We start from the raw sequence: 13,929 nt of genomic DNA on the forward strand, positions 1-13,929 counted from the left end.
TAGAGATTCACATAATGATTTGGTCGACCTATATCATAGGTATAAAAATAGTAGATCCCTGACTCTCTTGCAAACATATTGTGAAGCAAAAAAGAAATATAAAACCCTGATAAAGAAGAAAAAAGAAATAGAAACAGCAGAAATATGGCAACGAATATTAATGGCTGTCAAATTGAAAAATTCTAATGTTTTTTGGAGCTTAATTGCCCATCAGTGGCCAAAATCTAGTCTTAAAATAAATTGTGTAATTCCATCTACAGATTGGGAGAGTTACTTTTTAAATTTCTACCAAGCAAATGACGATATGCCAGCTCTGAACCAACATCCTCTAAATGAGGCACCTTCTTGGCCTCCAGTAGCTGAAGATGAAATCTTAAAGCTTATAGCGCAATTAAGACCAAATAAAGCTCCCGGCCCTGATAACATTCCCTCTGAGGTTTTCAAAACAAACGCAAAATGGTGGGCTCCTATTCTGGCAGCCTTCTTTTCATACATTGACCATTCAATGAAGATACCTAAGGACTGGGGTGCTGCAATAGTCATCCCAATCTATAAGAAAGGTCCACAATCCAATCCGGCCAATTATAGGCCAATAAACCTCCTTAACATTATAAGTAAATTATATACAGCCCACCTCTACTCTAAGTTGGCCACATGGATGGATCAAAATGATATATTAGCCCCCGAACAGGCAGGTTTTCATCCTAATCGATCAGTATTAGATCAAGCTTTGATTTTACACCATTTAGTACAAAAATATGCGAACAGGCCAGATGGAGCTTTATACACTGCATTCATTGATTTAAAGAATGCTTTTGATTCAGTGGACAGAGCCAGATTGTGGGTAAAACTAACTAAGTTAAAGATAGACAAGAGATTACTCTGACTGATCCAAGAACTCCATCACAACACCTCTCTTCAAGTAAGAACTAGCAACAAGGGCTACCTCACAAACCCAATCCCAACATTTAAAGGTCTTAAACAGGGCTGCCTTTTGGCACCCCTATTGTTTAACATCTACATTAATGATGTAGTATATAAAATAGCTTCCATATCTTCTCACTCGCCGATCTTAGCAAAGACCCCGAGAAACATCCTTCTTTATGCCGATGATATGGTTCTTATTTCTAAGACCCCAATAGGCTTAAAACGACTAATGTCACAACTATCTGCATATTGCTCGTCGGAGAAGCTGAATATAAATTATCAAAAGACAAAAATAATGACCTTCACTAAAAAAAGATCTATGCACCGTTGGGTAATTAATGGCAACGCCATTGAACAAGTTAATTCCTTTAAATATCTAGGAATAACCTTTCAATCATCAGGCAGCTTTCAGCTTCATAAAAAACTTGCGATGATTAATGCAAAGAAAACATCGAAAGCATTAACAACCTTCTTTTATACCAAAGGAGGACAATCTATCAAACCTGCATTGAAAATTTTCAATGCAAAAATTATTCCGCAGCTTACTTTTGGGTACCAAGTGGACTCCAATGACAATCTATCTGAACTAGAAACAGTTCAGAATAATTTCCTGAGAACAATTATGGCGGTCCCAAAATGTGTTCCCAACTGTTGGGTGTACAAACCATCGCAACTAGAGTATGGTGGTCCAGAATCAATATGTGGTTAAAACTAATGTTTGAACCGACAGGCCTAGCTCCCCATATTCTAAAGGACAATTGTGAATCGACCTGGGCAAACAACATACTAAACAGAGTAAAAAAGCTTGGCTTCTCTATTCAAGCAATTAACGAATTAGGTTTACTGGCCGCTCAATCTAATATTAGACAGCGCCTAAGTGATATTGACGTCCAATAGCAGTTAATGCTAATTAAAAAACAAAGATGTAATTTAAGCTTTTTAAAACCAATGTCGTATATATCGGACCTCACAATTCCAAAATATCGGAAAGCGTTTACTAGAATGCGTCATAATGTCCTACCCTCATCGCTGCTAGACGGAAGATATAATAATATACCCTATCAAGAGTGTCTCTGCCCATGTGGATCTGGAGAAATTGAGACGAATGCACACGTTCTGTTGCGTTGTCCATTTTATCACTCCCAAAGATCATGTATAATTCTCCCTCTTATAGACTCTAAATCGCCCAGATCAGAAGCCCACTGGCTAAATTTTCTATTAGACGATCACTCACGTGAATGAACTTTGGTGGTGGCCAAGTATTCCTTTTTTTTTTTTTCAATTAATTTTTATTCCAATTTTCAAAACCAAAACAATACAAAAAGAAAACAACACAAATCAATAACTAGTACAATACAAAAAGAAATATATATATATATATATATATATAAAAGAAAGAATATTGACTTCCGATTTGTCATAGTTCAGCTATAAATCTATAATATATAACAAACCTATCTCTTAATAGATTATAAAATCACCTTCCTCCAACGGTTATCTTAGTTGGTTTCAAATCTCATTAACATCATATCATTTTAATCTTCCACAAAAAGTCAAAGAGAAGTTTCCAATCCTTGAGATATATGTCAATCAATTTTTTTTTCTAAATAAACATGCCAATTAATCCAACTCATCAAATCTACTAAGTCCAGTAATTTTAAATCGCTCTTCTGTCATTATCCATATTGGGTCCATCTTCCCTCTTCCATCTTTACGCACCCAAAAATCTTGCTGTCATAGTCATATAATAAAAGTCTGATAGGAATTTCCTCCATCACAGATATTTTCTTGCCATCAAATCCAAACGTATCACTGAAGTATTGTTGCAAAGCCGCATCTCTGTTCCTCTTTTCCACATGATACACTAGTACATCTCTTGAAGGTTTTTCCATTGACACAAAACAGGGATTAATTCTGTTAACTTTCTCCATTTCAAGTTCCATCAAATCCTTCCAGTCCAATAATTTTTTTGAACCGATAATATCTTTATCTCCAATCTCTTCAATTCCTTCAGGGACAGCGCTGAATTCCAAACTGTAATATTTGTCTCCAGGATCCATCACAGCCAAGAAATCCAAATCTTTTTTCATGTCCATAATTAAGCCAATCTCCATAGTTTGAACCTTGCCTTTAATTTCTCTTTCATCCTTTTTTTGTTTTCCAGATCTATCTTTATTCTCCTTTCTCATAGAATCCTGAGTTTCTTTCAGCTCCTGTCTCATTTCGTGAAATTCAATTCTCCACGCTTGTCTATTATTTCTCAGTTCTTGTTTTATTGAGTTAATCCCATTCATTATTTTCTGAAACATGTCTAGAGATAAAGTCCCTTCTTGTACATCCATGATCTTCTTAATTGTCATTCTTAAAGCCAAAGGAACAAAACTCCTTCAATTTTCAATGTCCCAAACAAAGAGCAGCTTATTTCTTTAACCAGTTACAAAGGAGTTAATCTTTCCAACAAACTAACGTCACATGCTAGACAGCCCTTATCTCTTATCTGCTGGGAAGTGTAAGAACGGCTTTAGTTCACAGCGTCGAAATAGCTAGTAGCAGAGAGAATGAGCAGATTCGTCAAAAAAAAAGTAGATCAGGAAAAATAGTCCCAGCCATAGATCAAAAAGATTTCTTATCTCTTCCAATCAGAAATCTCTCGTCCGTTGTAAACTTTAAAATGCTATTTTCCATGTCAGCTTTTTGCAATAATAAAAAAAAAGATAAGCTATTTATATTTTCTTCCCCCTTAGTTCCGTGAATAAAAAAAGGAAAGTCTTACCTCACCTAGGTTATCTCAATTGCTGTTACTTTGACAAATCTCTTTAGCTGTATAGATAAGAAAATGATGAATGTAGACAGGAGGATGTTTGCCTGTTAATCCGTATAAAAAAAAGGGTCACTTATCCAGCTGAGCTAGCATAAAAATCCTCGCTCTGTCTGAGCTGCTGGAAGACAGACAATTCTGACGAATTCCAGACTCCAACAATCAAAACAAAGCTATGTGGGAAATCTCACGTTTCTTCTTTAACCGGAAGAAATTATTCCCAGTCAGAAAAGAGCCTTCTGACTGAATTTAAACTGGATAAGTTTCATCCAAGACGGAGCTCGTCTCAGAGGCTGCACAGGCGTCGGGATCCTCCTGGGAAGTCCAGTGGCCAAGTATTCCTTAGCTGTAATAAATCAAAGAAAAATTATTCAAAACAAATCTGAGTAGTAACAAATTTTACATGATTTTAAAAGAATCTCAATTCCGTCTGCTTCTTGTATTATAAAGAACAAAAACTCTGTACGAAGAAACTTACCATACATAAGATTAGCCATTTTTATTTTAATCCTTTTAATACTTATTGTTGTTAAATGAAATTTGTATATCCATTTATATTGTATCTTGTCAATTTAAATATATTGTGCTACGAATTGGTCTTGTGACCGCAATAAAGGAATGATGATGATGATGAATGTTTAAGAAGTGTTCTCCAAAGTCATAATTTAAAAAAAGGTTTAAAATTCTGAAAGTCAAAGTTATATATATATATATATATTCTGGCATTTTTCAAAATGTTAAACTTATAATTTTATAATTTATATTTTTTATATATTGTATATTGTATAATGTGTTTGCACTATGTTATTGTTTTGGCCGCTTAGAATTCTTTGGAACTGAAGCGGGATATAAACTTTTTAAATAAAATAAATAAATAAATAAATTCTAGCTCTTTTTTTTTAAGGTGAGCTCTCTCTGGAAGCCTGAATAGTGTGGTGAATGAATATAAATAGTCCTAAGGAAATGCCCTGATCTCAAAGTTTTCATACGGATTTTGATTTAGGGTTGAATATTGATATTTTTGTACTGGTCTGAACCTGATGCAGAAATACAAACTGTGGCTAAAAAGCAATATTTCTTTGTTTCTATTTTGCTTCCTAAAATGTCTGCCATATGAAGCTGCTGAGATATTTGGAATGCTGACTAATGTCCCAGCTGAGGTAATCACCAGTAGCAACACTGTTTATCACTTCATTTTGTACTTATCACCCAGATATCGCCACCCTATATGTCACCAAAAAGAAATGAAAAGACCTTAGATACATTCTCTAATCAAATTAAGAGAGATACTTGAGGTGGAGCTTGTCTGGAAATCTGTTATCTGGATGCTGAACACAAACATTAATTATAGTATAAAATGGGGCTCATATTGGCTGTGAAGTACTTTTCTTCATTTTAAGCCCTGCTTTCCAAGGGTTGGAAGCTACCATGGAGCAGAAGGGGGTTTGGCTACTCTCACTCATTTTAATTTCAGGACTTGGTGTGCTGGCTGAAGACAAAAAAGCTCCAGGTAAGTACCTTAACTCAAGAGCTGCTCAGCTGGTCCTTTTCTGTAGTACTGAATGAAAGACAAAAGTTGCCTATTCAACTCGCAACTGCTGAGACTTAGAATCATAAGGATGAACTTGCCCCTGTTGTTGATAAATTTGATAGCCAACTTCTTATCAATGTTAACAGAAGCAGAACAACATCCTTTCGTCAAAGATTTAAAAATGTGCACATCTAACTAGGTAATAGCTATAAAATATGAAAAGATTCCCTCCCCCCAATAATGAACGGATGTGTTACATTCTGTTGAGCTGCATCATCCCATAGATAAGCTTTAATTAGTTGCAGTGTTAGTAGCAGAAACCTTTACAGTTGAAGCTAAAGCAGGATGCTGGGTGGAGTGGAACCAGCTATGCCCCAGTGCTCGAATTATAGGGGGAAAGGTAGGCGGCCATTAATGAAATCTACAAGCCCCCATCCCCCGGCTCCCCCCAGTGCTGTAGCATTCTAAAAACAGTAGCTAAGGGCAGGGATGTTGTTAGGGGGTGGCCCAGGGGGCCTGAGCCTTAAGTCTTTTGCACTGGGCCCAGATCTCCTGCCCTTTCCTCTTCTAAATTTTTTTTTTAAAAAAAACTTCACTTTCAGCACCGCTGGGAATGCAGCAAAAGCACAGTGCCAGTGAGACTCCACTCACCATCATAGTTTTCTCAGAGATCTAAAATTGCATCTATACATATAAGTTAGAATAGGCAAGTGTGTGCTGTGGGCCTTTGCCCCTAGCAATACCCCTCCTAAGGGAACATCACAAAAGGTACAGGAGCTCCACCCCCTCTGCCCACCCTATAATACAGACTAGGGTGTTGACACAAAGGGACCAGCTGCCCTCTTTCTTATGCTAATGGTGAGATGCTAGCACTAGGTTCTGTGAGTTGCTGCTGCCTCAGCAGAGAACTTCTTAAGATCAACCCATTAAAAAGGAACAGTTTTAGGCTCTTACTTAGCTGCTGCTGCAAGCCTGAGAGGTTCCCAAAACTATTATTTATTTATTAGATTTATATCCTGCCCTTCCTCCCAGTAGGAGCCCAGGGCAGCAAACTAAATCACTAAAAACACTTTAAACATAAAAAAGACTTTAAAATATATTAAAAGCACATCATCTTTACAAACATATTAAAACAAAACATCTTTACAAACATAGAGAAAGCTTTTAAAACTTTTTTTTAAAAAAAGCTTTAAAAACATATTAAAAAGCAATTCATGTGATTCAGAAATTGATAGAATGTATGCAAGACTGGAAAAGGCTTGCCTACATAGTATTTTAAGAGCATTTTGCCCATGAAGTAGCCAACTGCATTGACATAGCTGATTGCACTTCACAATTGATAGCGGTAGCAACTTTAAAAATGGGATTGTGCCTGACAAGCAGCAGGATGGTCTTTTTCCACTTGCCAATAAAATAGCATAAAATAGGCTGCTATAGCTTATAGCTTTGGGGAAAAACCCAAAACAAACTGTTCTGTGTATTTACAGGATAATTAGAGTTGCCTGCTCTAATATTTGTAGAATCAGAGTGCCAATGTTACTTCGGCAAGAAACTAAGAGTGTGTCTCCTATGTCTCCACACATTTTAAGCATTTACAGAAGCAAACAATGGTCAAAGGCTGATGAACTAGTAAGGTCATGTAAAGTGTGAAGCAGTTCTAAGATTACTGGAAATACATATTCTCTGATTTCAACAGGCTGAACTCTTGGCATCACTGTATCAGAGGAAATTTAAACAAAGGATTCCTATTTTATTGAGCAGCAAATTCATAAGTCCTGTTCAGGCCTGAACTCCTGTGGACTAAATGTGGGGAGTCTTGTTCCAATGTCTCCATGAACACCAGCTCAACTCTAGATCTTCCTGCTCAGCCTAGCACACACCGGGGTGGGGCCTTCATGTAGCATGCCCCTCTCCCCTTTTAGCCCTGATGTGTTCAAGGCTGAACATATGAAGATGACTGTATTTAGGCAAATATCTGAGCATAGGGCAAGTGCCATTGAAATCTCAATGAGAACTGTCAGAGTCTACCACATATTAGTAAAGATCTAACCATGATTCTGTGTTTTCAACAGCGGAATGCCGATGTCATGTAGATCCCAAAACAAGATTGAATTGTGGACCTCCTGGAATCACTCCCCAGCAATGCAGAGATGCAGGTTGCTGCTTCAGTTCAGAAGTCTATGGAGTGCCCTGGTGCTTTGCTCCAACTCCCCCAAAATGTAATGTATCTCTGTGAAACATATCTGGTTTCTCCAGACCTTAAAACAATATGCAGATGAGAGGAATGGATAAGCTCTGCAATCAGTAATTCATTTAAAACTGCCTTACAGGGAGGTATAGTAACTGTCCAAGGAAGTGTGCTAGATCACTGTTTCTCAGGCACTGGGCTCCTGCCTGGTGTCAAGCCTTGAAATTCTTCAGATCAGAGCCTAGGAGAAAGAAAATGTTCTGTCTGTCTGTCTATCTATCTAATCATAAACAAAAATGGTAAATAAATGCAAATTATATAAACAGTATATATCAAATAGCCTATTCACATAGCCACTCAAGGATAGGCTGGTTGTTATATAAGCATAAACAGATGGTGGGTTATATCTTAAGTCTAAGGATTTCAGTGGATTTGTTCTAAGTATGTCTGAGTCAGATACAATCCAGTACTGCTTCAGGCAATACAGGGACTATTTTTTTTCCATCCTGTTATGTTTTGCTTGAAATGTGGGTTTATTAGGAGCTAAGCTCATCCCCAAGAGATGGATTGATTCCATAAAGGAAGCCACAGACCTGAACTTACAAGATCTGAACAGGGTGGTTCATGACAGATGCTCTTGGAGGTCACTGATTCATAGGGTCGCCATAAGTCGTAGTCGACTTGGAGGCACATAACAACAACAAAGCTCATCCCAGTTTGTGCATAAACCAATTCAGCGATGTAAGATAAAACTGATGACAGTTCATACAGAGCTGAGGAAAAATATCTGAAAGGGTGATTTTCCAAGGCTCCAGGAACATTTGGATGCCACATGCAGAGTACTGATGCTGTGACTGCACTGGCACATCCAAGACATCCAAACTGCAAACATGAACCCACTTTGCCAAGCCCGTACTAAAAAAGCTGTCTGAACAGATCTTAGATTCCAACAGAAATAATACAAGTACATCATTCGGGTTAGGATTTTGTTTTGGTATATATCTGAATAAACATTTTTGGGTCCTGGTATAGAAGTCGGAATCGACCTGAAGGCAGTACATTTACATTTTATAGAACTGCATTTGAGTTACTGGCCTTAGTGCTCTGCTAGGCTGAGATTATTGTTATTTGTTTACAATATTTATATACTGCTTTTCAGGCAAACCTCACAAAGTAGTTTACACAGAAATATGAAAACAATAAGAATATATTAAAATTATATAACAAAACATCAGAGACAAGCAGCAAGTGGGGGGATCTTTCTGAAAACTAGATCTCTACCCTGTCCTCCCCTCAGAGCAAGATGGTCCTTAGGTAGCCCTGTGGCAGCATTTGGGAGGGAAATGATAGCTCCGCTGGAACACCAGGAGCTTGATGATGGATAGCGCTCTCTCTCCCCCTCTCCCCCCTCCCTTACTCCCCCCCCCAGGCAAGATGGCTCTTGACTGGCCCTGTGGCAGATGTGGGAGAAATTCATTTTATGCACACCTTTTCCCAATATATGCATTTTTGTAAATATTGTTGGGCTGGTGAACTACATCTGAAAATTCAAATATGTGTGAATTTTGAAGGATGGTCATGTTTCAGTTCTCATATTGTTTCAGAATGTGTGGATTTGATAAATTTCGCTTGAAATGCGAACTTAATCAAAATTCTCACCCATCCCTAGTGTGGCATCAGCTAAACAAAGATTAATACTGTGACTAGGATCCACTAATGTTAAGGCAATTTTATTCAAAACAGATAAAAAGGTATGTCCCACAGAAGTGAAAACCAGGAAAAACTGCGGATACCCAGGAATCTCTGCCGCTGCCTGTGAGAAGCGAGGATGCTGTTTTGAATCTCATCCCCCTGCTGTTCCATGGTGTTTCTTTCATGTCCTGGTAGCAGAAGGTAAAAAGCAAACATGTTTCATCCCTTTGCATAAATGTAGCAACGTGTTGTATTGGGGCGATAGCTACTGCTTGCCTTTTAAAGTGAACTGTGTACATTCTGCTTCTACTTTTTTTGACTGACTCAGTTTAGGAGGTGAATAAGTTGCAAGAATTTATTATGTGACATAAAGGCTTGTTTTACTGATTCCCAACTTCTTTGTGCTAGCTGATACGCCAAATCCTGAATGGGGGGGGGCTTTTTGCTAGTTTTAGCTCTTCCTTCTGTAGACTCTTTCTCAAAAGATACATTTCAGATCACTCTGGAAGCATAAAGCATGGGGTACACTCTCCTACCTGCTATCACTCTGCCTCTGCTAAAGGCAGAGTGACGTGTTCTGTCAGTAACACACTCTATAGTAATGCTTCTATTAGGGACTTTGCCTTATTCCTCCCCAGTCTTTGATAACAAATGTCCAGTCAAGCCTCAATCCCTGTGTGTATCTCTGTCTCTAAAACATTGCAGGCCTGGGTTGATCCCCTGGAATCTGTTACAGTTACTCTCTAAGGGTAAACTCAGCTACCACCATTTGATATTGTTTCCACCTTTGTTTATGTTTTACCAACACTTGTATTCTTTGTGCTAACTGGCCAAGAACCAGGTGCACTTTAAACCCCAAACAGATTTTATTTGACAAAAGATATAAATAAAACACAAATACTTTTACTTCAGTTTTTCAAGTGTGTAGTTACAGATTGTTGTTCTTCAGTTCATATTACTCATTAAATTCCTTTATTACTACAAATAAACCTGCCTCACTACTCACTACTAAATACCCATCCTGCCTTAGCCCTCTTAAAAACTCTTCCCTATCTCTTCAAATTTCAAACTAGGTCAGCTGTAATTTCTCCCATATAAATGTTCAGCCCTCACACACTCAGCCAATCACAAACCAGCCTACACTAACATTTTACCTCACTCATTCCCTCCTCTCATCACTCACCACTTACCTTATTCATTCTAATATTCTAACTCGCCATATATAACACAATAGAACCCATACAACATTTTAACACACAAGTGTGGAATATCACATGCACCCCCATCCCTCTAGTTATCTGACTGTTCAGGAACTATGGAGAAGAAAATGCAAAGGCAATTCATAGTTGACAGCTGATTTTGCTAACAAATGAGCCATTGTTTGATTCCATTAAAAATAAAGGATATGATTCTGGATACAGCTGCATTTTCCCAAGCTGTTAACTCCAGTTTATACCATTAGAGCCATAACTCAAGTGTTGCAGGAAGTGGGAGGGACAGTCAAAAGTATATAGCATACCGCTGAAATCACTGTGCTGATGATGACAATCATAGCAGCAATCATGCTATTCAAATAGCTTAGCTGAGCATTGGTATGCACCTAACATACAACCCTTCTGTAAGCATTATGAAGTCCACACAGGCCAGGTATACACGGAAAGAAATCTGATGTAAAACCATCCTAGTACAACTCAGACACATACCCCATTTACTTCTTACCCCCATTCAATTCCAATGATGTGAGGAGGAGAGCAGGGATCCCAACTGACCACACCCCATGTGTTTGGGATGAACAAACTTAGACATGCTAACAGGGACATATTTTTTCCATCACAAATGATCTGATGGAGGTGCGTAAGTGAGGGAAAAATTATCCCCTTGTTGTTAAAGTTTTTCTTTTTCCTCTCCTTTTCAGAGTGCTAAAATGAAGCTTCAAAGATGAACACTTTCACAAGGAGGATCTCAGTCAACTGAACCACTTAAGCAAGAAAACATCACATCTCACACATTGTGCTCTAATAATTTTGATTTCCAGTCACTTTGTTTTGCAATCACATCCCTACAATTAATCACAAATTGTGGGTCCTCCCTGCCAGTATTTTAGTGCTTGCCAACTGTTCAAAGCAATAAAAGGATTATAGGAAACTCTAATATTAATGATGTAGGACCCTCTTCTTTTCTGTATACCCCACATTTGCCTTTTGTGTTTATGTCCATGCTTCAGCCTGTAGATGATAATTTAGCTATTTCTAGCATTGAATACTAGGTGACTGGAACAAGATATATAGCTTTCATTTACAAGAAAATTACTTGAGCCTGGATCTATCTGTTATATGGGTGTGAAGAACCCATGAGGAAAAATACAAGTGGCCAAATACATTGAAACTTTATTTTATTGATGATAATAGAAGACCTAGTACATTAATGGGAAGTCTATTACAATACTTTGTCAGGCACAAAATGTACAACAAAGAGTTTTGTGGCACTTTAAAGAATAATATATTTATCCACAAAAGCTTATACTACAATAAATGTGTTAATTTTCCTTAGGTGTCAAAGTCTATTAGTTGTTTTCCCGGTGACAGACTAACATGACTACCCTACTAGAAGTGTTCTATCATAGATCACAATATCTCTGCTTCATACAGACTCTTCTATCTTAATATGACCCCATCTAGATTATTTGGCATACTGGATTCTTCAGAGTGACACACACACACACACCTATAATCGGGTGTTAGAACAAATTAAACTAGAAAATCACTAGAAGCTAAAATGATGAAACTGAGGTTATCATACTTTGGACACATAATGAGAAGACATGATTCACTAGAAAAGACAATAACACTGGGAAAAACAGAAGGGAGTAGAAAAAGAGGAAGGCCAAACAAGACATGGATTGATTCTATAAAGGAAGCCACAGACCTGAACTTATAAGATCTGAACAGGGTGGTTTATAACAGATGCTATTGGAGGCTGCTGATTCATAGGGTCGCCGTAAGTCAAAATTGACTTGAAGGCACATAACAACAACACGATCAATGAAACCAAGTCATTGCCTGAAAAGCAGTGTGAACAGTAACACAGTGACAGAAATAAGTGTTCAGTGATATATCAAAGTGGATGGATGAATTATAGAATGACAAGGACCATACTGAGAGGTTTACTAGTTATGTCTGTGGCCTCCTTTTTGTACTCATTATTTTAAGCGGAGTGGGTAGGATTTTGTGTATGTGCGTATGAGCACTTCAGATTTTGTTACTTCTATTTTTATTACATGAGTTGGTAGGAGACACTTCGGTGTGCAAAGCAACAAATATAACAAATAACTAAATAATTCTATTCTAAAGGAATGTATGAATTCAATTACTGAGCCCTTGAACATCTGTTACTTGTAGCCAGTGAGATCCATTAGAGAAAAATTAGACTTAAAAGGTGCCAGATCTGAAATACAAACCTTTTCCCCAAACCACCCAAAACCTTCTCAAGTAGGAATTTAAATACTGATGTTGCCTTTTAAAAGTAGCACATAATATGTGTGTGTGGATAGCTGGGCCAATGTATCTGCTAAAACTGTGTTTCTCCTTGCATGAGGAAGTTGCAGGCAAAGAAAGTGGTTGTCAGTTAGCATGTCCTAAGGCTCAGTCGGTTGTTGCTCAAGGATGGAAAAATGCAATACATGGAAGAAGCAGCTTCTTGTGACCACAGAACGGTTGGATTTTTTGACATAAGCATGAAAAAAGGCATAAGGATTCAACTGAAAGGTTGCCACAGTAGTCAAATTGCACACATTGTTTCCCCAATCTAACATCCAATTCTTGCCTTTTGCATGAGAAAGTTATTTTGTTGGTCCAGTTAGTGATAGCTGTTGCACCATTTGGGGATCTGGAACAGGAAGAAGGAGAGCTTCTTGAACCATATAATTAGGCTCACCTTTCTTAGTTTTAATAGTTTGCTATCCCTCATTGAATTGCTCAGCAACTGATTCAAGTTGGGTAAGTCAAATGGCTCTTGGCGGGGTGTGGGGTGAGGATTTGGTTTGGTTTTCATTTTAATGCAAATCAACCTATGGCATAATCCTCCAAACAATATGCACATTGAAATGCAGCTATCCTTAGACATTCACACTTCAACAATTTTGTGATGCAATTCTCCAACAAAAAAGGAATACAAAATATGCATATTAGGGCTATTGAATGCATATATTGATGAATGCATTATTTTAGGTAACATTGCCTGCAAAAATGTGTGTTAGGCAAACTTGCATACAAAAATCCATATGTTAGGGAGAAATGCATACAAAAATGCTGCTGAAATTTCATGAGGACTTTAAAAAAATCAAACTGATGTAGAAAGATGGCATGCTGAATTTGAGATTGCAAAAATGTGAAATTGAGAGAAACTGAAATTGACAGATTCATCAATCTGAAAGGGTAAGGGTGTGTGTGTGTGTGTGTGTGTGTGTGTGTGTGTGTGTGTGTGTGTGAGAGAGAGAGAGAGAGAGAGAGAGAGAGAGAGAGAGAGAGAGAGAGAGAATGTTGCTGAAGCCTTTTGATTTCCATGGGCTAGGTTTGGGTTGATTTGTGGCTGGTGGAAAGAATCTGGTAGAACTAGGTTTCCCAAAACCTGAGGTGTCTCAAGGAGCTTTGGAAATATACTGTAATTGCTATGATATGTGTGCAGAGAAGATGCAGCCACTGAAATGTCTGTACTTGTTTCAGATGCATTTTTATCTTAAAGTTTATTTCATTATCTTCATTTAAGATACTTTTA

At 37.7% G+C, this 13,929-nt stretch overlaps 1 protein-coding gene across 1 annotated transcript in view; it reads left to right on the top strand.

Moving 5' to 3' along the window:
- The first annotated feature begins 5,162 nt into the window (after nucleotides 1–5,162).
- The window catches only part of LOC133386083 (putative gastrointestinal growth factor xP4), a 29,765-nt gene continuing 20,998 nt past the window's right edge, over nucleotides 5,163–13,929 (top strand). The window contains exons 1-3 of the mRNA XM_061629706.1: nucleotides 5,163–5,255; nucleotides 7,349–7,495; nucleotides 9,208–9,406. Of these exons, the coding sequence (XP_061485690.1) occupies nucleotides 5,174–5,255; nucleotides 7,349–7,495; nucleotides 9,208–9,406 (428 nt within the window). The 5' untranslated portion in view covers nucleotides 5,163–5,173. The remainder of the gene's footprint in view (nucleotides 5,256–7,348; nucleotides 7,496–9,207; nucleotides 9,407–13,929) is intronic.

Source organism: Rhineura floridana, chromosome 5, assembly GCF_030035675.1.
Source record: "Rhineura floridana isolate rRhiFlo1 chromosome 5, rRhiFlo1.hap2, whole genome shotgun sequence".
In the NCBI taxonomy this organism is placed as follows: domain Eukaryota; kingdom Metazoa; phylum Chordata; class Lepidosauria; order Squamata; family Rhineuridae; genus Rhineura; species Rhineura floridana.